The sequence below is a fragment of the Oncorhynchus mykiss genome, chromosome 17, assembly GCF_057628025.1.
Source record: "Oncorhynchus mykiss isolate SJ-2025 chromosome 17, ASM5762802v1, whole genome shotgun sequence".
In the NCBI taxonomy this organism is placed as follows: domain Eukaryota; kingdom Metazoa; phylum Chordata; class Actinopteri; order Salmoniformes; family Salmonidae; genus Oncorhynchus; species Oncorhynchus mykiss.
Window position 1 is genome coordinate 10,668,295 of NC_143038.1, and position 17,203 is coordinate 10,685,497.

A 17,203-nucleotide genomic window follows, 5' to 3' on the forward strand; every position below is an offset into this window, starting at 1 on the left:
GCTGGCCCTTCTTAGGACACTTAACAAACCTCCAGACGAGCTTCAATGCCATACAACACTCCTTCCGTGGCCTCCAACTGCTCTTAAACGCTAGTAAAACTAAATGCATGCTCTTCAACCGATCGCTACCCACGCCCGCCCGACAAGCATCACTACTCTGGACGGTTCTGACTTAGGTATTTGTAGTTGTCCACATATTCTAGGTGTCTGGCTAGATTGTAAACTCTACTTCCAGACTCATTAAGCATCTCCAATCCAAAATAAAATCGGCTTCCTATTTCGCAACAAAGCCTCCTTCACTCACGCTGCCAAACAATACCCTCGTAAAACCGATCCTTGACTTCAGTGATGTCATTTACAAAATAGCCTCCAACACTACTCAGCAAACTGGATGCAGTCTATCACATTGCCATCCGTTGTCACCACAACACCATATACCATCCACCACAGAAACCTGTATGCTCTCGTCGGCTGGCCCTCGCTACATATTCATTGCCAAACCCACTGGCTCCAGGTCATCTACAAGTCTCTTCTAGGTAAAGCCCCACCTTATCTCAGCTCACTGGTCACCACAACACCTACCCGTAGCACACGCTCCAGCAGGTATATCTCACTGGTCATCCCCAAAGCCAACACCTGCTTTGCCTGCCTTTCCTTCCAGTTCTCTGCTGCCATTGACTGGAAAGAATTGCAAAAAAAAAAAAAAATCACTGAAGCTGGAGTCTATTATCTCCCTCACTAACTTCAAGCATCAGCTATCTGAGCAACTAACCGAACGCTGCAGCTGTACACAGCCCATCTGTAAATAGCCAACCCAACTACCTACCTCATCCCCATATTGTTTTAATTAACTTTTTTGCACACCAGTATTTCTATTTGCATACTCATCTGCACATCTATCACTTCAGTGTTAATTTGCTAAATTGTAATTACCTCGCTACTATGGTCTATTTATTGCCTTACCTCCTTACTTCATTTGCACACACACCATGTAGATTATTCTATTGTGTTGACTGTACTTTTGTTTGTCCTGTGTGTAACTGTAGTTTATTGTTGCACTGCTTTGCTTGATCTTGGTCAGGTCACAGCTGTAAATGAGAACTTGTTCAACTGGCCTACCTGGTTAAACAAAAGTGAAATACTTTTTTTATTTTTTATTTAAATATTTAAAGAAATAGAAATATGGATGATCAATATTCCAGACAATGTAGTAAACTATAGCCTAATCATATGCCTATTTAGGAAGTACATTTCCTTGGAAAGACAACTGCCCCGTGCTTGTCATCCCATGCATAGGCTATAGCCTACTATTTAAATGAGACCACACGGGCACCTGATCTCACAGGTTTGGCTACAGAACTGGAAGCAGCAGGAATGATGACAGCGACACCTGCTACGTTTTGCATAGCCCTATAGGATGTAGCCTACCTTCTAGGACGATTTGCAGGCAGAGACAAATAAAACGGGTAATCAATACTGGCTCAGCATAGTTTGAAGATTAAATGTGTTGATTGCGCTGCGACTCACGTTGGTGGAGAGCCCTCCACTTCTTTCCATTATCAATATGTATTTAGATACTGTAGTAAACAAGTCTAATCATATTTAAGTTCATTTCATATTCAATTTAACCACCACCTGATTCTCCGTGCATGTAGGCAGCCTACTCTACATCAATGAGACCACACATACAACGCACCGTTGAACTCTCACGCCCAACTAGGCGAGGTAGGCTACTGAGGTTGAAGCAGAAAATTCTGTGTGTGTGAATAATGCGAAGAAGATGATGTGCTGTTAATACAATAGGTAGACTAATGCATACAAAGCAGAAAGAGGCAGTTTCCAAATAATCTGTGGGACAACAAAAATATTTGCATCCCAAAGTCATCAGTCTGACCACCCACAGCATGAAAAATGCCAACAGCGCTGCAATGATCTCTGTCGGGACCCGCAGGAATGCAGCCTGGTGCAGTCAGTACACAACACTATGCTCGACATGTCTTAGCAGGATCAGATGGTGACATGGGCCGCAGCAGGGTCAGACAGCCAGGGAAGACCAGTCTATGGAACTCAGGTGAATTTTGCAGTATATTAACAATATCAGTGAATGATACAAAGTTCCATATTGAATTGATGGTAGACCTACAGTAGCCACATGACAGCAGTTTAACATCAAAGCTACAGTCTGGGATGTGGGAATAATGGTCACTTCTATTATTGAACCATATATTATATTCTTAGGTAATATAATGTATAAATGTCCACCAAGGTAATTCTTTGTCATCCCTCATTTTTAGGAGGATCAGATGGTGACAGGGATCTCAGCAGGCAGCCAGGGAAGACCAGTCTGACACAGGTGAGGAACATTTCTGCAGATACAACCCTTTATTCTCTCTATGCAGCAAACACTGGACAAGCCAGATGCTATTTTAAGGCAGTCTGACGAACATCCAAAGTTGATTTCCAAACTGTATCAAGGGTTGGAGGAATTTTCCAATGACAAAACATGTAAAACAAAAATGTGAGGAAGACCTGGTAGAAGCTATTGATGATATGAACATGACTGGGCATTCCTCATCTCAGACATAAATTACTGCAGTTTAAGAACATACTATATGCCACTGAAACTGAATTACATGCACTCAGAAATGTAATTCCACTGCTGGATGTGTAAAACACAAAAGTGGACATATTTGCATGTTGCAGCGCATTCGGAAAGTATTCAGGCCCCTTGAATTTTTCCACATTGTTATGTTACAGCCTTATTCTAAAATGGATAACGTTTCTCTCTCCCCCTAAACAATCTATACACACTACCTCATAATGACAAAGAAAAAAAACAGGTTTGTAGACATTTATGTAAATGTATATTTAAAAAATAATCTCATTTGCATATGTATTCAGACCCTTTACTCAGTACTTTGATGAAGCACCTTTGGCAGCAAGTACAGACGGAAGCCACTCTTCAATAAAAGGCACACGACAGCCCGCTTGGAGTTTTCCAAAAGGACCTAAAGGACTCTCAGACCATGAGAAACTAGATTCTCTGATCTGATGAAACCAAGAGTGAACTCTTTGGCCTGAATGCCAAGCATCATGTCTGGCACCATCCCTACGGTGAAGCACAGTGGTGGCAGCATCATACTGTGGGGATGTTTTTCAGTGGGACCGGGAGACTAGTCAGGATCGAGGGAAAGGAGCCAAGTACAGAGAAATTATTGATGAAAACCTGCTCCAGAGTGCTCAGGACCTCAGACTGGGACGAAGGTTCACCTTACAACAGGACAACGACCCTAAGCACACAGCAAAGACAACGCAGGAGCGGCTTCGGGACAAGTCCCTTGAATGTCCTAGAGTGGCTAAGCCAGAGCCCGGACTTGAACCCGATCGAACCTCTGGAGAGACCTTAAAATAGCAGTGCAGCGACGCTCCTCATCCAACTTTGACAGAGCTTGAGAGAATCTGCAGAGAAGAATGGGAGAAACTTCCCAAATACAGTTGTGCCAAGCTTGTAGCATCATACCAAAGAAGACTCAAGGCTTTGTGGCCACTCCACCATAAAGGTCTGATTTGTGGATTGCTGCAGAGATGGTTGTACTTCTGGAAGGTTCTCCCATCTCCACAGAGGAACTTTGGAGCTCTGTCAGGTTTCTTGGTCACCTCCCTGACCAAGGCCCTTCTCCCCCGATTGCTTAGTTTGGCTGGGCGGCCAGCTCTAGGAAGAGTCATGGTGGTTCCAAATGTCATCCCTTTGAGAATGATGGAAGTCACTGTGTTCTTGGGGAAATTCAATACTGCAGAAATGTTTTGGTACCCTTCCCCAGATCTGTTCAGCGACAAAAATCATGTCTCGGAGCTCAACCGAAAATTCCTTCGACCTTTCCAAATCATGCCCAATCAATTGAATTCACCACAGGTGGACTCCAATAAAGTTGTAGAACCATCCCAAGGCTGATCAATGGAAACAGGATACACCTGAGCTCAATTTGAAGTCTCATATCAAAGGGTTTGAAACCTTTTTTTTAAGTACATAACTTATGCAAATATATAAACTAGCAAACATTTCTAAAAACCTGTTTTCGCTTTGTGATTATGGGGTATTGTGTGTAGATTCATGAGGAAAACATCTTATTTAATCAATTTTAGAATATGGCTGTAATGTAACAAAATGTGGAAAAAGTCAAGGGGTCTGAATACTCTCTGAATGCACTGTATGGTCTTGTGAAGGTTGGCTGAATTCTGAGAGTATGTTCTTTTATCTCAGCATGTCTAAAGATTCTCCCTCCTCCCCGGTTTGTTTGCTTGGAAATGTTGATACTTAAACTTAAGAAACTGTGTAACCAAGCATTTATAGGGGCTAAGAAATGCATTGCCATTAATTGGAAGGTTGGTTATCCTCCGACAATGTCAAGTTAAGTATCACTAGATGTGAGTTATTACAAGACTAAGGCTACACTGAATAACTTTTACAAGGTCTGGGTGCCTTATATGGAATACAGTTTGACTAAAGGAGTCTGTATTGAAAACATGCCCACATCAGGGGAGATACCTATTTAGGCCATCCCTGGTTGCCGTCCTGTGAGTTGTCACTCGGTCCTTGGCCTAACACACCCGAAACCAACACTGAATCTTTCACTAAGATCCTAAAACTGAGTGGGGTGTGACTGAACAGGGAATAAAAATATAGGTATGACTGAACGGGGAGGAAATTGTGTTGGGAGAGTTGAGTTATTGACTAGACTGGTGGGGGTCGGGGTGCAGGCGGTTCAGGCTGGCTGAAATTTGATCAAGTGGATGTCTTAATAAAAGACATCAAATGTCTTTATATTTTAGTCACGAGTTTCTCATTTGTTAGGCTATTGGTTAAAGGTGAAACAATATTTATTATTGAATTACCTTTGATTTAGTTCAGTCTTATTAATCACTTACCTAGCTTGGTGACTGAGGACATTTTGGCTTACTTTCTGTTCTAAAGAGACAGCACATTGGATTGTGTAAAAAATGCGGGAATGAAACTTTAGATGCCCGGCCCACTTCTAAAATCAAAGTAGAGCCCCTGGATTATTTTATTAAAGTGAAACAATGTGTCGGTTTGCTGCTTTCATTAAATCATGCATAGCTAGCTGATCTTTATATGGCCTAAAACCAATGTGTTCATATGGGCAGAATATTAGGCTATAGCACACTGAACTTTCATCAGTAATGAAATTAGAACATTCCATGAAACAAAATGACCTTGGTAAAAGACCGACATTTGGACGTTTCAATTAAAAATGACTGTCACATGAATATAAAAAAGTAAAACATTGTGATTTTAGAGACAACGTAACAGCCTATGATTAGGCTCAGAGGAACACCCAAACAATTGCCAAGGACTCCAGCCACCCTCATCATAGAGTGTTCTCTCTGCTACCGCACTATATATACACAGACTAAAGATCTACCCGAGATTCAACTTGAAGGCAAGGGCATCTTTTAAAACTATTTTGATACTCACCTCATGTCTTGACAATATGAATGAGATAGTAGTCCATTTCGTTTTGAAATCAGTAGTGATCTCTCCCATTTCCAATAAAAAACAAATATGCTTGAGAGATTCACAAGGCTATAACAGTGCTGCCCTACCCTGGCCGGCGAGGAACAATAGGCACAAACTTAAGAACTCTATTTTAAGTATTTTATTAACTTAAGATTCTCACCAAGACAGGCAGACAGTCCAGACAGACAGACAGTACACAAGAATATAGGCTATTTTAAGAGATTTAAGAGAATGAATGCAAATGTATGCTGTAAATGAACAATAACTAGGCCCAATCTATCAACTACCAGATATGAATAAATGGGTTGGATGGATGGCTTTGATTGTCCAGCAATCTAATTGCAAATCATTAATATGCTATTAATACAAATATTCTTCTTAAAAAGATCTTGCTACCCTCAGCATTCATTATTCTTGGAAGAGGTCAGAACAAGCAACAGGGAAGTCACCAGAGATTCATAACCAGGGGCTCAGCCCTGAAAACCAGGGACTAACAGGGTACCGGCAAATCATTGCATTTGTGGGTCTGAGAAAACGACCCATGTCTTAAATGCAAGAGTGGATGAATACACAGATAGTAAGCCTGCAATAGGAGGAGGAAAGTCTAGTCCACCAACTTTCCAGGAGCACTCACTTATCCAAAGTCCTGGTGATGTCCCTGACAAGCAATGGAAACCGTATTTATCCTCTTCGTGCTTCCCAAAAATACCCTGGCGCATGAAGGCTACATCTACAGACGGAAATGACACTGCAAATAAGTCCTTCTGGAAGTGCATCGAATATAATGTTTTCGAATACCGAGGTCGCGTTCTGCTCACTGACGGGGTTATCTCCAAGTTATACTGGATACGCAGTTCTTTCAGCGCCCGGAACATCAACTGGATGAGCCCAGGACTTTCAAGGTACCATGGGTTGGGGAGAAGGTTGGACACATTAGAAGAAAGCCAATATTTCCCATAGGTATGTCATATTTAAGATAATAATGCCTTTATTATGTGTGTGTTTTTTGAGTATGGAATAGGTTATGCAAGTGTGTGGGTGTGTGTGTGTGTGTTCTTACCGATCCAGCACTCCAGTCTAGCGCAGGGTGACGTCTTGACCACGTCAGGAGGGTCCACCCCCACGTTGAGACACAACACCAGGGCCACACTCACTGTCTTCATCTGGGGGGGGAGACAGAGAAGTCAATACACATGCCTCTGAACACACACTTTATTGGGATTATTTCTCAGATAAACCCATGCACTCATATACAGAGTGAAGAGACCCTGTTTATTTACATTATTTGGGTGAAGGATGTTCATATTTCACAGAGGCACTCAGACTTGACTCCTCATACACGCACTACACAGCTCTGAGGCAGGCATCTGACAACAATGTCAGCCTCTTGGTTGTCCTTCCATTTAATATCAGATATGCATATTTTCCTTTCAAGACGAATCAACGCGTATCGAGGGGCAACGTAGCCTACGTTTTTTGTTCTCCCACTTTCCTCTGGTAGTAGACTATTCTGGTAAAACATCATTTTCAAAAGCGCATAGATAACAACCTAGCAAATGACATTGGTTGTCACTCTACTAATAGCATAATATCACACAAGCCATTTTAGCATTTGAATGCTGAAGGTGCAAGATCAGGAACAGGCCGCCTACCTGGCGAAGCTGGACAAGGTGCTCAGTTTGACTAGGCTACTGACATTGCCTTGGGTTGTTCGGCATGCAAAATGACCCAGTTACAAGCTTAGTTCCACACTAAAGGAGGGGACGCATCAGTTGTCCCAATAGGAGGTATTTTCGGAAGGTAGAAAGAATGTAATGTGAGCCAAAAATAAAGTGAAATGGCGATTGAGTCGATTTTCTGGCCGATGCATGCTACATTTCTTCAAACAATCATCTTTAATTAATATAAATTAATTATTGCAATAATGATACCGTCAGCCCAGCAGTCTTGATCCACTGTTAGGCTGAGAGTCTAGCCTTTACAGACGATGTACAGTTTTTATATAGCTGACACCAAGATTGCTTGGTCAGTCACTTCTAACCTTCCCATAAGCCACCTTGGTTATCTACACAGGATGGTCTTTTACTTTGTCTCATCTTCCTGGCATCTGGGAAACTATGAGGCATTGTTCTTAACTCTTCCAGGCTCTCTCTCTCTCTCTCGAGTCACGCACACCACATCTTGTCTACAGAATGCTAGCTTTTAATCACCAACACAAATCAATTGTCAGCTTCAAGCTATCTCTAGTAGAACCCATGTCCTCAACACCCAGACTAGCTGCAGGGTGCTAGAGTGGAGACCATAAAACACAGCATTAGCAGGACAGAAATATCTTACTGTTCGTTAAGTAAATAATTGTTACATAGCCAACAAATAAGGTGAAAACGTAATTTTTCCCTCACAGGTCCAACTCGTATAGTTGAATTGTTACCTCCCTATCCAGCACCATATTTTACAGTAGGGATGAGGTATTTCTCCATATGAATTGTTCTTTCAAAGGCTAAACCCACAGCTGGTGTGCGTGGCCAAAGACCTTTATTTTCGTGTCATATGACCATAGCACCGGTGCCAATCTAAGTGCCAATGCCGTTTAGCAAATTCCAGGCGGTGCCATGGTCAGATGACATGGAAATGGAGCTCTTTGGCCACGCACACCATTGGTGGGTTTGGCCTTCTATTTGTACACACACAAACTCCCGCAGACGTCCAACACGGCAAAACTTCAGCCCCTTGTTTGTCCTTCAAATATTGGGAAAAGGTGCTCTTGCGATAATTAGTATTTTTCATTACTTGAGGTGTCCTGGGGTAAGATCGTTTTTTTGGACAGCCATACACACTATTTTGACCTTGCCCTCTGGCATGGATGGATCCATTGGCAGGTCTGTATAGTTGGCATAGCCTGACGTGACTTTGCAATTCTGAACCACTGAGTGCTGCTGACCTGACCTGGAGAGTGAAGCGCCATGTTGTCTATCAACAAGACTGAGGCTGGGTCCAACACTATGCCAAGCACTAGACTATAGAGAACACACCAAATGAGTTCTGCTTGGAAAGGAGGGAAGAACTTAAACTTCTCTTTGAAGTCTGTAGACTGTCACGACTCCGATACAAGTCACAATTCAGTGTACATGTGCTTTCTGTAATAAAAATAGATGTTTTAAAATATATATTTTTTAAAAAGTCACAACTCTGAATATAAACCTTGCCCAGATATCGCTTAATGATACAGCAGAAAGAAAGACCACATTTACAGGTGATTGATATGTCTCCCAAGGACTTTCCAAGAAAGGTCTATTGAAATGAATTTAATTGAATGTGTGCCTGGATAACTGAAGTTAATGGAACTCTGTAGCTGACAAACAGAAAGGCCGAAGCTCATTGCAGACAGAAGGGTATTGAATTCAATATGTGCCCGATCTATGGTGGTTAGCAGAGTTCTGTAGCTACTGCTCCTACAAGGCAGTTTACTGTAGTGTAGACTGGTCTGATCGAGAAGAAGCCTAGGGGGACAGGAAACAGGGTCAGGTAAACATGTGCACCTGAACACAGATTAATCCATTGGGGCACACATGGACATACACAAACAGAGAGAGGGAACGAGAGAACAGAGAGGTCAGTCAAACCCTGCACTGATTACTAGCCTTGTTACACAAACAGAGGGAACGAGAGAACAGAGAGGGCAGTCTGAAACCCTGCACTGATTACTAGCCTTGTTACACAAACAGAGAGAGGGAACGAGAGAACAGAGAGGGCAGTCTGAAACCCTGCACTGATTACTAGCCGTGTTACAAACAGAGAGAGGGAACAGAGAGGGCAGTCTGAAACCCTGCACTGATTACTAGCCTGAAACCCTGTGTTACTAGCCTTGTGCATCTTTTCTCAACGCCTGAGTAATAGTCAAAATGAGCAAGCTCACGTCAGTGGGTAAGGTATCATTTCAGGATAAGCCGTTTACATGCAGCTTTGACATTCCACTCACGAGTATCTCTGTATCCATGAATAAAAAATAACATTCCTAATTTGCCCCAGGACGTCAGTTTATTTTTTAACGGGATGCGGGACAAAAAATTTATAAATTATGCCTCATTTAGATATTTTTTCTGCTTATAATGTCTGACATTAGGTAGGGTAGCCTAGTGGTTAGAGTGTTGGACTAGTAACCGGAAGGTTGCAAGTTCAAATCCCCAAGCTGACAAGGTTCTGTCGTTCTGCCCCTGAACAGGCAGTTAACCCACTGTTCCTAGGCCGTCATTGAAAATAAGAATTTGTTCTTAACTGACTTGCCTAGTTAAATAAAGGTCTAATTAAACATTAAAAAGGTTATTTGTTGGTCAACTTGAATAAAATTACATATATGAAGCTTCTCTTCTGTCATTACTTGATGCTCTAGAATACTAAATAAAGCCTTGCTCACCAGAATGTCAGGAAATGATAGAATACATCTAGTTAACATATGTAAAGTTCTATCATTTCTGCTTCTCTCACGGCGAGAAGACATTTAGGGACCGGGGAGAATTTCCATGCAAATTTCCCAATGACATCAACCAGTGAGATTTGTTTTTTTAAATACGTCTAAAAAAAATGAATAAAAAATTAAAAGGCAGGTTTAAGGTTCTGAATGAAAGATGAAGACGTATTTCCTGGACGTTTTGGTCATTCAGCAGAGGATCCAGACCGACTGACAGTCAGTGCATTCACCTAAGATAGATAAACAACAGTCGTAGTAAGAAAAAAAACATTCCTGTAACCATTACTGAGAATGTTGTTGAAGTGGTCAGTTGGTTGGACTCCTTTCAAAGTCACTGCCAATTTAAAATGTTTTTGAACTTAAAGTGCATGGGACAGATGGGAGCAACAATACATGTTCTGTTGCAATCTTTAGTTGGCGCCTCTTTCCTTTCCTATATTGAATAGATTTCAAATGTATTATTGTGATAGAATGCCTAAAGCACATAGATTCTAAATGTAGTTGAAATTTGGGTATAGAATTAATTACCCCAAAAATATGTACTTTCAACAAATGTAAAATGACGTCTTTTCAACTTTTCAGAATCAAATGTACCCGATTTCAACGTCAAGAAAATACGTAATTTCATCATCCGGAAATTTCTATGACCAGATTTCAACTGCACGTACTTTCTCAACGAAGCAAGCACTCGATCAAAATAATAATTTCACACTGAAGATGACAACATAGAATCGAACAAGATATTTTTTTTTTAGGTTGGGGACAGCCCTAACACACACACATGCAAAGCAGAGACAGGAGTAGAGGTCAAGATACAGGAGACAATAAAAGATGCAGGTAGGTCTCAGATGAATCTCATACAAGTGCAGGAGATTGCGGAGTGAGCAAAGCTGAGAGGGGGAAAGAAACTCATGGCATTTCATTTCCCACAACGTTGTGGTTCCAACTCTAATATCTTCTTTCCTATTTTTACACACAATAGTTAGGGCCGCAATTGGGAACGAGTGCACTGACTGACTGACTGAAATAAACTTGAAAACAGCTGTGAGCATTTGTGACTGCAATTATTCTTCCGGTGTCTTTGCGTTGTTTGGTCAAACTGAAGATGGCATAGCTACCCACAAAAGCACCCACACGGAGCAGGTCCTGGCTTTAAAACTGTCTACCAATACCCATCCACACACACACACCCACCCACAAATCACCTGTAGATCAGTTTTAGAGGTGAGGTACGTTCATGCCAGACGTTCTGTCCTGACTTGGCATTGTTCAGCACCACACTAATTCACCAGCAACATTACTGCAGCCTGGCACAGGAAACTAAGGTGATTACCATCACAATAAAACAACCCTAATGAAATGATTTGTTTCCCAAAGACGACATATGCGAGCGACTAATAAAACACAGAAATTAGCATGAAATAAAAAAAGACAATTGAGACAAATGAGGAGGTAGAATCTCTGTCGGATTCATAATAGGCTAATGTGGCATTTAGGTTTGACAGCAGCCAGATGTTGGCTCACATTGATTGAATCCCATTCATTTCTCGCGTCAGAGGAAGTCTATTGTGCCCCTATTGATATCATACATTCCAATTGGAGGAGACATAAGGGCTGCAACCCTATGGGCCCTGGTCAAAAGTAGTACACTATACATGAAATAGGGTGCCAATTGGGACAAATCCAAGATGCTTGCCTTGTGCAGAGAAACATGTTTGGCTTGTGACAGGTTCTTTAATATTCTAGTGGTTTGGTAGGCAGTTATTTTGCAGCGGTTTTTAGCCACTGAAATAATGAAATGACTATTGGATTTGGGTAAGCTCATTAAGAATCAGAGGGCTACAAGCCAGCACAGAAACCACAAATGAAGAGAATCGGGACTAGAATCTGTACGTGTTGCAGCAAGCTCAGTACAAAAAAGTGTGATGCTTTAAAACACTTTTGAAGCTTTTCTGTGTTTAAAAATATAGAAGATGAACACTGAACAACGCGAGAAAAGGGAGGGACAAAGTGAATGAAAAGGTAGAGGCTAAGTCTTGCCCCCCAGGGGACAGGCTCTGATCCTCCATAACAACGGTCTCCTTCTGAAGAGGGTGGTCCTCCATAATTGTTAACATTAATCTGAAGGAAACAAAATTACATTTTAATACACGTCTCCTGGACCTCATGGATTTCCAAAAATCCCATAAATCCTGTTCGGAGCAGCGCAGAGGGGGGGGAAAGAGAGATAACAAGGGAGGAGTAGGGTGAAAGCTGAAGCAGACTTTGGTTCAATCTTTTTTTTTTACTTGTTCACAATGCTCACTATCATACAGGTGAATGGCATCGGCACTTAACTATTGGAGAGCCAAATGGAAAACACAGAAACTTCAAGACAGCTTCCAAGGGTTTGTGATTATGTACGTGTATCAGAGTGTGACTGTGCCCTAATGTGCGTCCAGCTGGCGATAAAGTGAGTGGCCCAAGCTGATGCTGCAATCTCCAAGGCCGTCCAGCCTGCAAGGCCTTGCCCTGGCACGGGGGAGATCGATGCCCCCTCTGTTTAAATAGCCTTAATTTATAGCAGGCCTAGCAAATGGAATAGTCACTGGCCATTGATCCGTATGGGCCGAGGTACTGGATCAGAGGGAGGGAGGGAATGGCTCAAAGTTCCCAGGAGTCCCATGCATGGTTATTCATGAGGGGGAGTTACCAAACCCAATTATCAGTTTAAAAAGACAACACACTCCGCGCCCGCGTCCACAGACACTCCGCGCCCGCATCCACAGACACTCCGCGCCCACAGACGATCGACAGTACCTGGATCAGACTGCTCTCCAGTCTGGATTTACTGCTCTCCTAAAGAAGATACACTGGTTATCATGGCGATTATATAGTAATTTTACATGGTGAACTGAGATATGTTTAAAAGGATGAAAATAATGGCAAAGATGGAGGAAGCCAGCCCAGTAGAAAGCTAAGAAATGCAATTAGTGGGCTTGATATTGCAGCGTGCTTTTGAGGGTGTGGAAATCATTGTTGGAAAGCCAGTACTTTAGAGTAAGCAGAGGTGGTTGGTTCATTGAAGCGCTCATCTGCATGGATTTCAAATGACTAGCTCTGATTTTGACAGAACCCAGACATCCTTTTTAGAGGTCAATGGTCGCATGTCTAATTGGCCTAGTTAATTTCCTGTGTGCATTTAATTAATTCATGATGGATTACTGATTAAGACCGCAAAGCATTCTAAATAGCACACCTGCCTCATTTCACTCCTGCTACAATGGTGTGGTTGTCAATTTAGTATTGATTTATGGTATTGTAAGATGGGCTAATTATATTCCTCTCTCTCCATCTCGTGTCACGTGTGTGTGTCCATGCGTGCGGCCTCCACGTCCCTCTAACGAGGAAGTGAGACAGGACAGGGGTGCGGTCTCGCGTGCTGAATCAACAGCTGTGTGGGCACATGGGTCAGGGATCATCTGATACACAGAGACATCAGCCCTCACCATCACATGTCATTGGTGGAACATCTCTTTTGAACGGTGTCATGGAGAAAGAGCTTGGAAAAGAATGCAGCTTACCCGCTTAACCACAGCACAGTGATATCATAAACACAGACGACGATTGATATTCTGTCCTAAACATACCATGGAGGTCAGGCCATGCAGCTGAGTAGGGTTAGCTCTTTCTGGGGGGGGGGGCATGGCAAATCTCAACTTACTTCCTGGAAACATTTGAAATGGGCATCCCTTCTAGGTTTTCATATCTGAGGAATGTATCAAATGTTCTGCTTTTATCCACAGCAATCCCTGGACTATCAGGATAAAAAACAGAAGAGATGAAGTGCATCTCGCTGGTGGGTCTAGGTCGGACCTCTTGTACTAACTAGTCTTTCTAAACAGACGTGTTGCCTCCCACAACGTAGGCCTATCAATGTTCTGCTAACACGTCTGTACTTATACATCAGTTTGGCATAGAGGAAAGGGCAGAGTTGGGACATTCTGCTTTCCTATATCACTTTATCCACTTGTTGACAGTGTTAAACATCACCAGGACACAAAATAGTATTGAGTAAAATGGAGATCAGAGGTTATTTTTAATGAGTGCATTTCGCAAGTGGCTAGTTTGCGTCAACCACCACAAAAGGTTTCGCCTGCAAACTATGGTTTTGAATTACAACGTTCTGGCATGTCTGCCTTGTGATTTGTTGGGAGAGTCAGTCTGAAGAGAAACATCAAGATATATATTTATTTTTCAGAAGTTATGACAATCTGCCATTAATCCTAGACAGTGCTGTTGCTCTTAGCTCTGGGTTTCCGATACTACTCTTACACAAGCCATACTGATGTTTAACTCCAGGGGCCACATCTAGAGAAGGGTTTCCTAAACTTGGTCCTGTGGGCCCCACTAGGTGTTTGCCCTAGCACCACACAGCTGATTCAAATGATCAAATCTTGCTGAGGAGTTGGTTATTTAAAATTAGCTGTGTATTGCTAAGGCAAAAATGTTCACCCAGATGGGGCCCCAGGACCGAGTTTGGGAAACCCTGATCTAGAGCGTCACATCAGGGTCAAGCCCTGGACATGGCATAGCTCCTCAAATGGATCTGCTATTGTGTGTTTATGTATTGGACACGGATATGAACAAGAGTCTAGCTCTCTCTGGTATAGTAGATTCAAGTCTGGCTGTCCTGCACAGGGTGCTATCCGACCTGGTTTACTCTATCTAGCTTCTCTCTCTCGCTCCAGTGAGCCACTGCTCATCCACTAACAGCTCACTCTATAGTCCCAGTTCAGGCCGGGGGGTGAGCGAGCCATAAACATCTAATAAGGAACCGTTGGGGTTCTCTTCAATGAGTCAGGTCTACTAACTGTGTACTTTGGGGTTAGGGTTGGTTTGTCTCGCACTGCTCCATGTCACAGCGCCTGAATGTCATTCAGTGTTACAATGTATCCTTTCAGAAGACTCTAGCCCAACCTCTATCCATGGCATTGACATATATAGGACAGAGGCAAACCCATGACTATTTTGGGTACCATAAATAACATAGCTCTCCCATAAAGCCCAATACCACAAACACAGCCATATTACAAACACAGCCATATTGCAAACAGAAGCAGCCATAGACAAACCCAACAGGGAGGCAGAGTTTGTGGGATTCGGAGCAGCAACTAGGCCGACCATGATAGAGTTTCTGCAGGCCTATCGTGAATGATTCCAATGCACACACTTGCAGGTATACATACACACACGCCGCTTTGCTTCATGAGCGCTCCACACATCGACATGGTCACAACTCAATTACAGACATCTCCACAGGGACCGGACTCCACCTTGACCAATGGGCCTTGTAATTGGGCAGCCTGCCACCTCTCATCCTGAGATAGCCCATCAGTGACTGTAGTGTAGTAGCTAGCTGGCCAGGATCCTGCTGATTTCCCACGATGCAGCACATAATTTACGGGCCACTCGATAGCCCCTTCACAACACACTCCTCTCAACAGCTTTAACGCTTAAAATACACAACCAATGGGGACCCTAGTACCACACCTAACATTATCATCCATCACTGTCAATCAATCTACAGTGCTCTCCTGAATTATTTATTTAACTAGGCAAGTCAGTTAAGAACAAATTCTTATTTACAATGACGGCCTAGGTACAGTGAGTTAACTGCCTTGTTCAGGGGGAGAACGACAGATTTTTACCTTGTCAGCTCAGGGATTCGATCTAGCAACCTCTCGGTTACTGACCACTAGGCTACCTGCCACCCCGACCCATGACCTTGGTGTTACCAGGTCCATGATTGGCACCCTATGTAAATATGAACAAAAATGACTGAAATGTAATTGCTGTTTATCAGCTTGATCTTACACTCAAAATATCATATGAATCTAACCTTTGAGTTAAAATTGTTCAAAGAAAAATAGTAAATCAGTAAATCATTTTATTTTAAAACATGGGTCAGTTATTATAACCCCTGGAAATTCTTATGAACAAAGTTGATGTATATCCGATTAAGATATTACTTTTTAAAGTTAAATGTGAATCTTTGGGAACTCGTGTTCATCCATGACTTCCTGTTTCACTGGGGTATACATATGAGGTGACAGGCTAAACTCCCTTAGTCATCCATCAACATCAGAAAGGCCAAAGAAAACACGAATTAAATTAAACAAAAAGGTTGTTGACCGTCACAAATCAGGCAAAGGCTATAAAAAGATAGCTACACGTGTGAAAATACTCATCACCACTATGAGGGCAATAATTAAGAAATGTTTAACAACTGGAGCTGTGATGAACCTGCCTGGAAGAAGACGCAAGTGTATTTTGCCCCCATGCACAGTGAGAAGGATGGCTCAAGTGGAATTGTTTTTGCCCAAGGACCACAGATGGAGAATTGCAGAAGTTGGTTACAGCAAGTCTCCAAATCTACAACTAAAACACCACCTCCATGCCAACAAGTTATTTGGAAGGGTTGCCAGAAGAAAGCCTCTGCTGTCACCAAACACAAACGTAAGCCCCTGGAGTTTGCTAAATGTCATTGGAACCAGGTTTGGTTGGAACTATGTTCTATGGTCTGATGAGACTAAAATAGAGCTTTTTTGGCAACAAACACCAGAGCTGGGTTTGGCATAAAATAGCTGTGCAGAAAATAACCTAATCCCCACTGTGAAGTATGGTGGTGGAGCTGTGATGTTGTGGCGCTGTTTTACTTCCAAAGGCCCTGGGAACCTTGTTAGGATACCTGGCATCATGGACTCAAAGTACCAGGAGATTTTGCGTCAAACTGAGTGGCTGGTTGGATCTTCCAGCAGAACAATGATCCAAAGCATACCTACAAATCCACAAATAAAATGGTTCACTGACTTTTGAATCAAGCTTTTGCAATGGCCATCCCAGTCTTCTGACGTAAAACAAATTGAAAACCCATGGGGTGAGCTGAAGAGGAGAGTCCACAAGCGAGGAACCAAGGACTCTGAAGGATCTGGAGAGTTTCTTAATGGAGGAATGGTCTCAAATCCCTTCCTATGTGTTCTCTCACCTCAAACATTATAGGAGACGACTCCGAACTGTTATCTTGGAAAAGGGAGGGTGCACAAAGTACTAAACGCAGGAGTGCCAATAATTGTGAGATGCATGTTTTTAAATAAAATCATTATTTCTTGCTGACGATTTATTTGAATAATTAACTCAAAAAGGTTAGACTGATATGA

At 42.4% G+C, this 17,203-nt stretch overlaps 1 protein-coding gene across 12 annotated transcripts in view; it reads right to left on the reverse strand.

The window, feature by feature from the left end:
* LOC110493661 (regulatory-associated protein of mTOR) overlaps positions 1–17,203 on the reverse strand; it is a 181,473-nt gene that overhangs the window by 158,216 nt on the left and 6,054 nt on the right. For all 12 annotated transcript variants that reach the window (XM_036949655.2, XM_090204773.1, XM_036949653.2 and 9 more), the window contains exon 3: positions 6,597–6,699. In XM_036949655.2, coding sequence (XP_036805550.1) covers positions 6,597–6,699 — 103 coding nt within the window. The remainder of the gene's footprint in view (positions 1–6,596; positions 6,700–17,203) is intronic.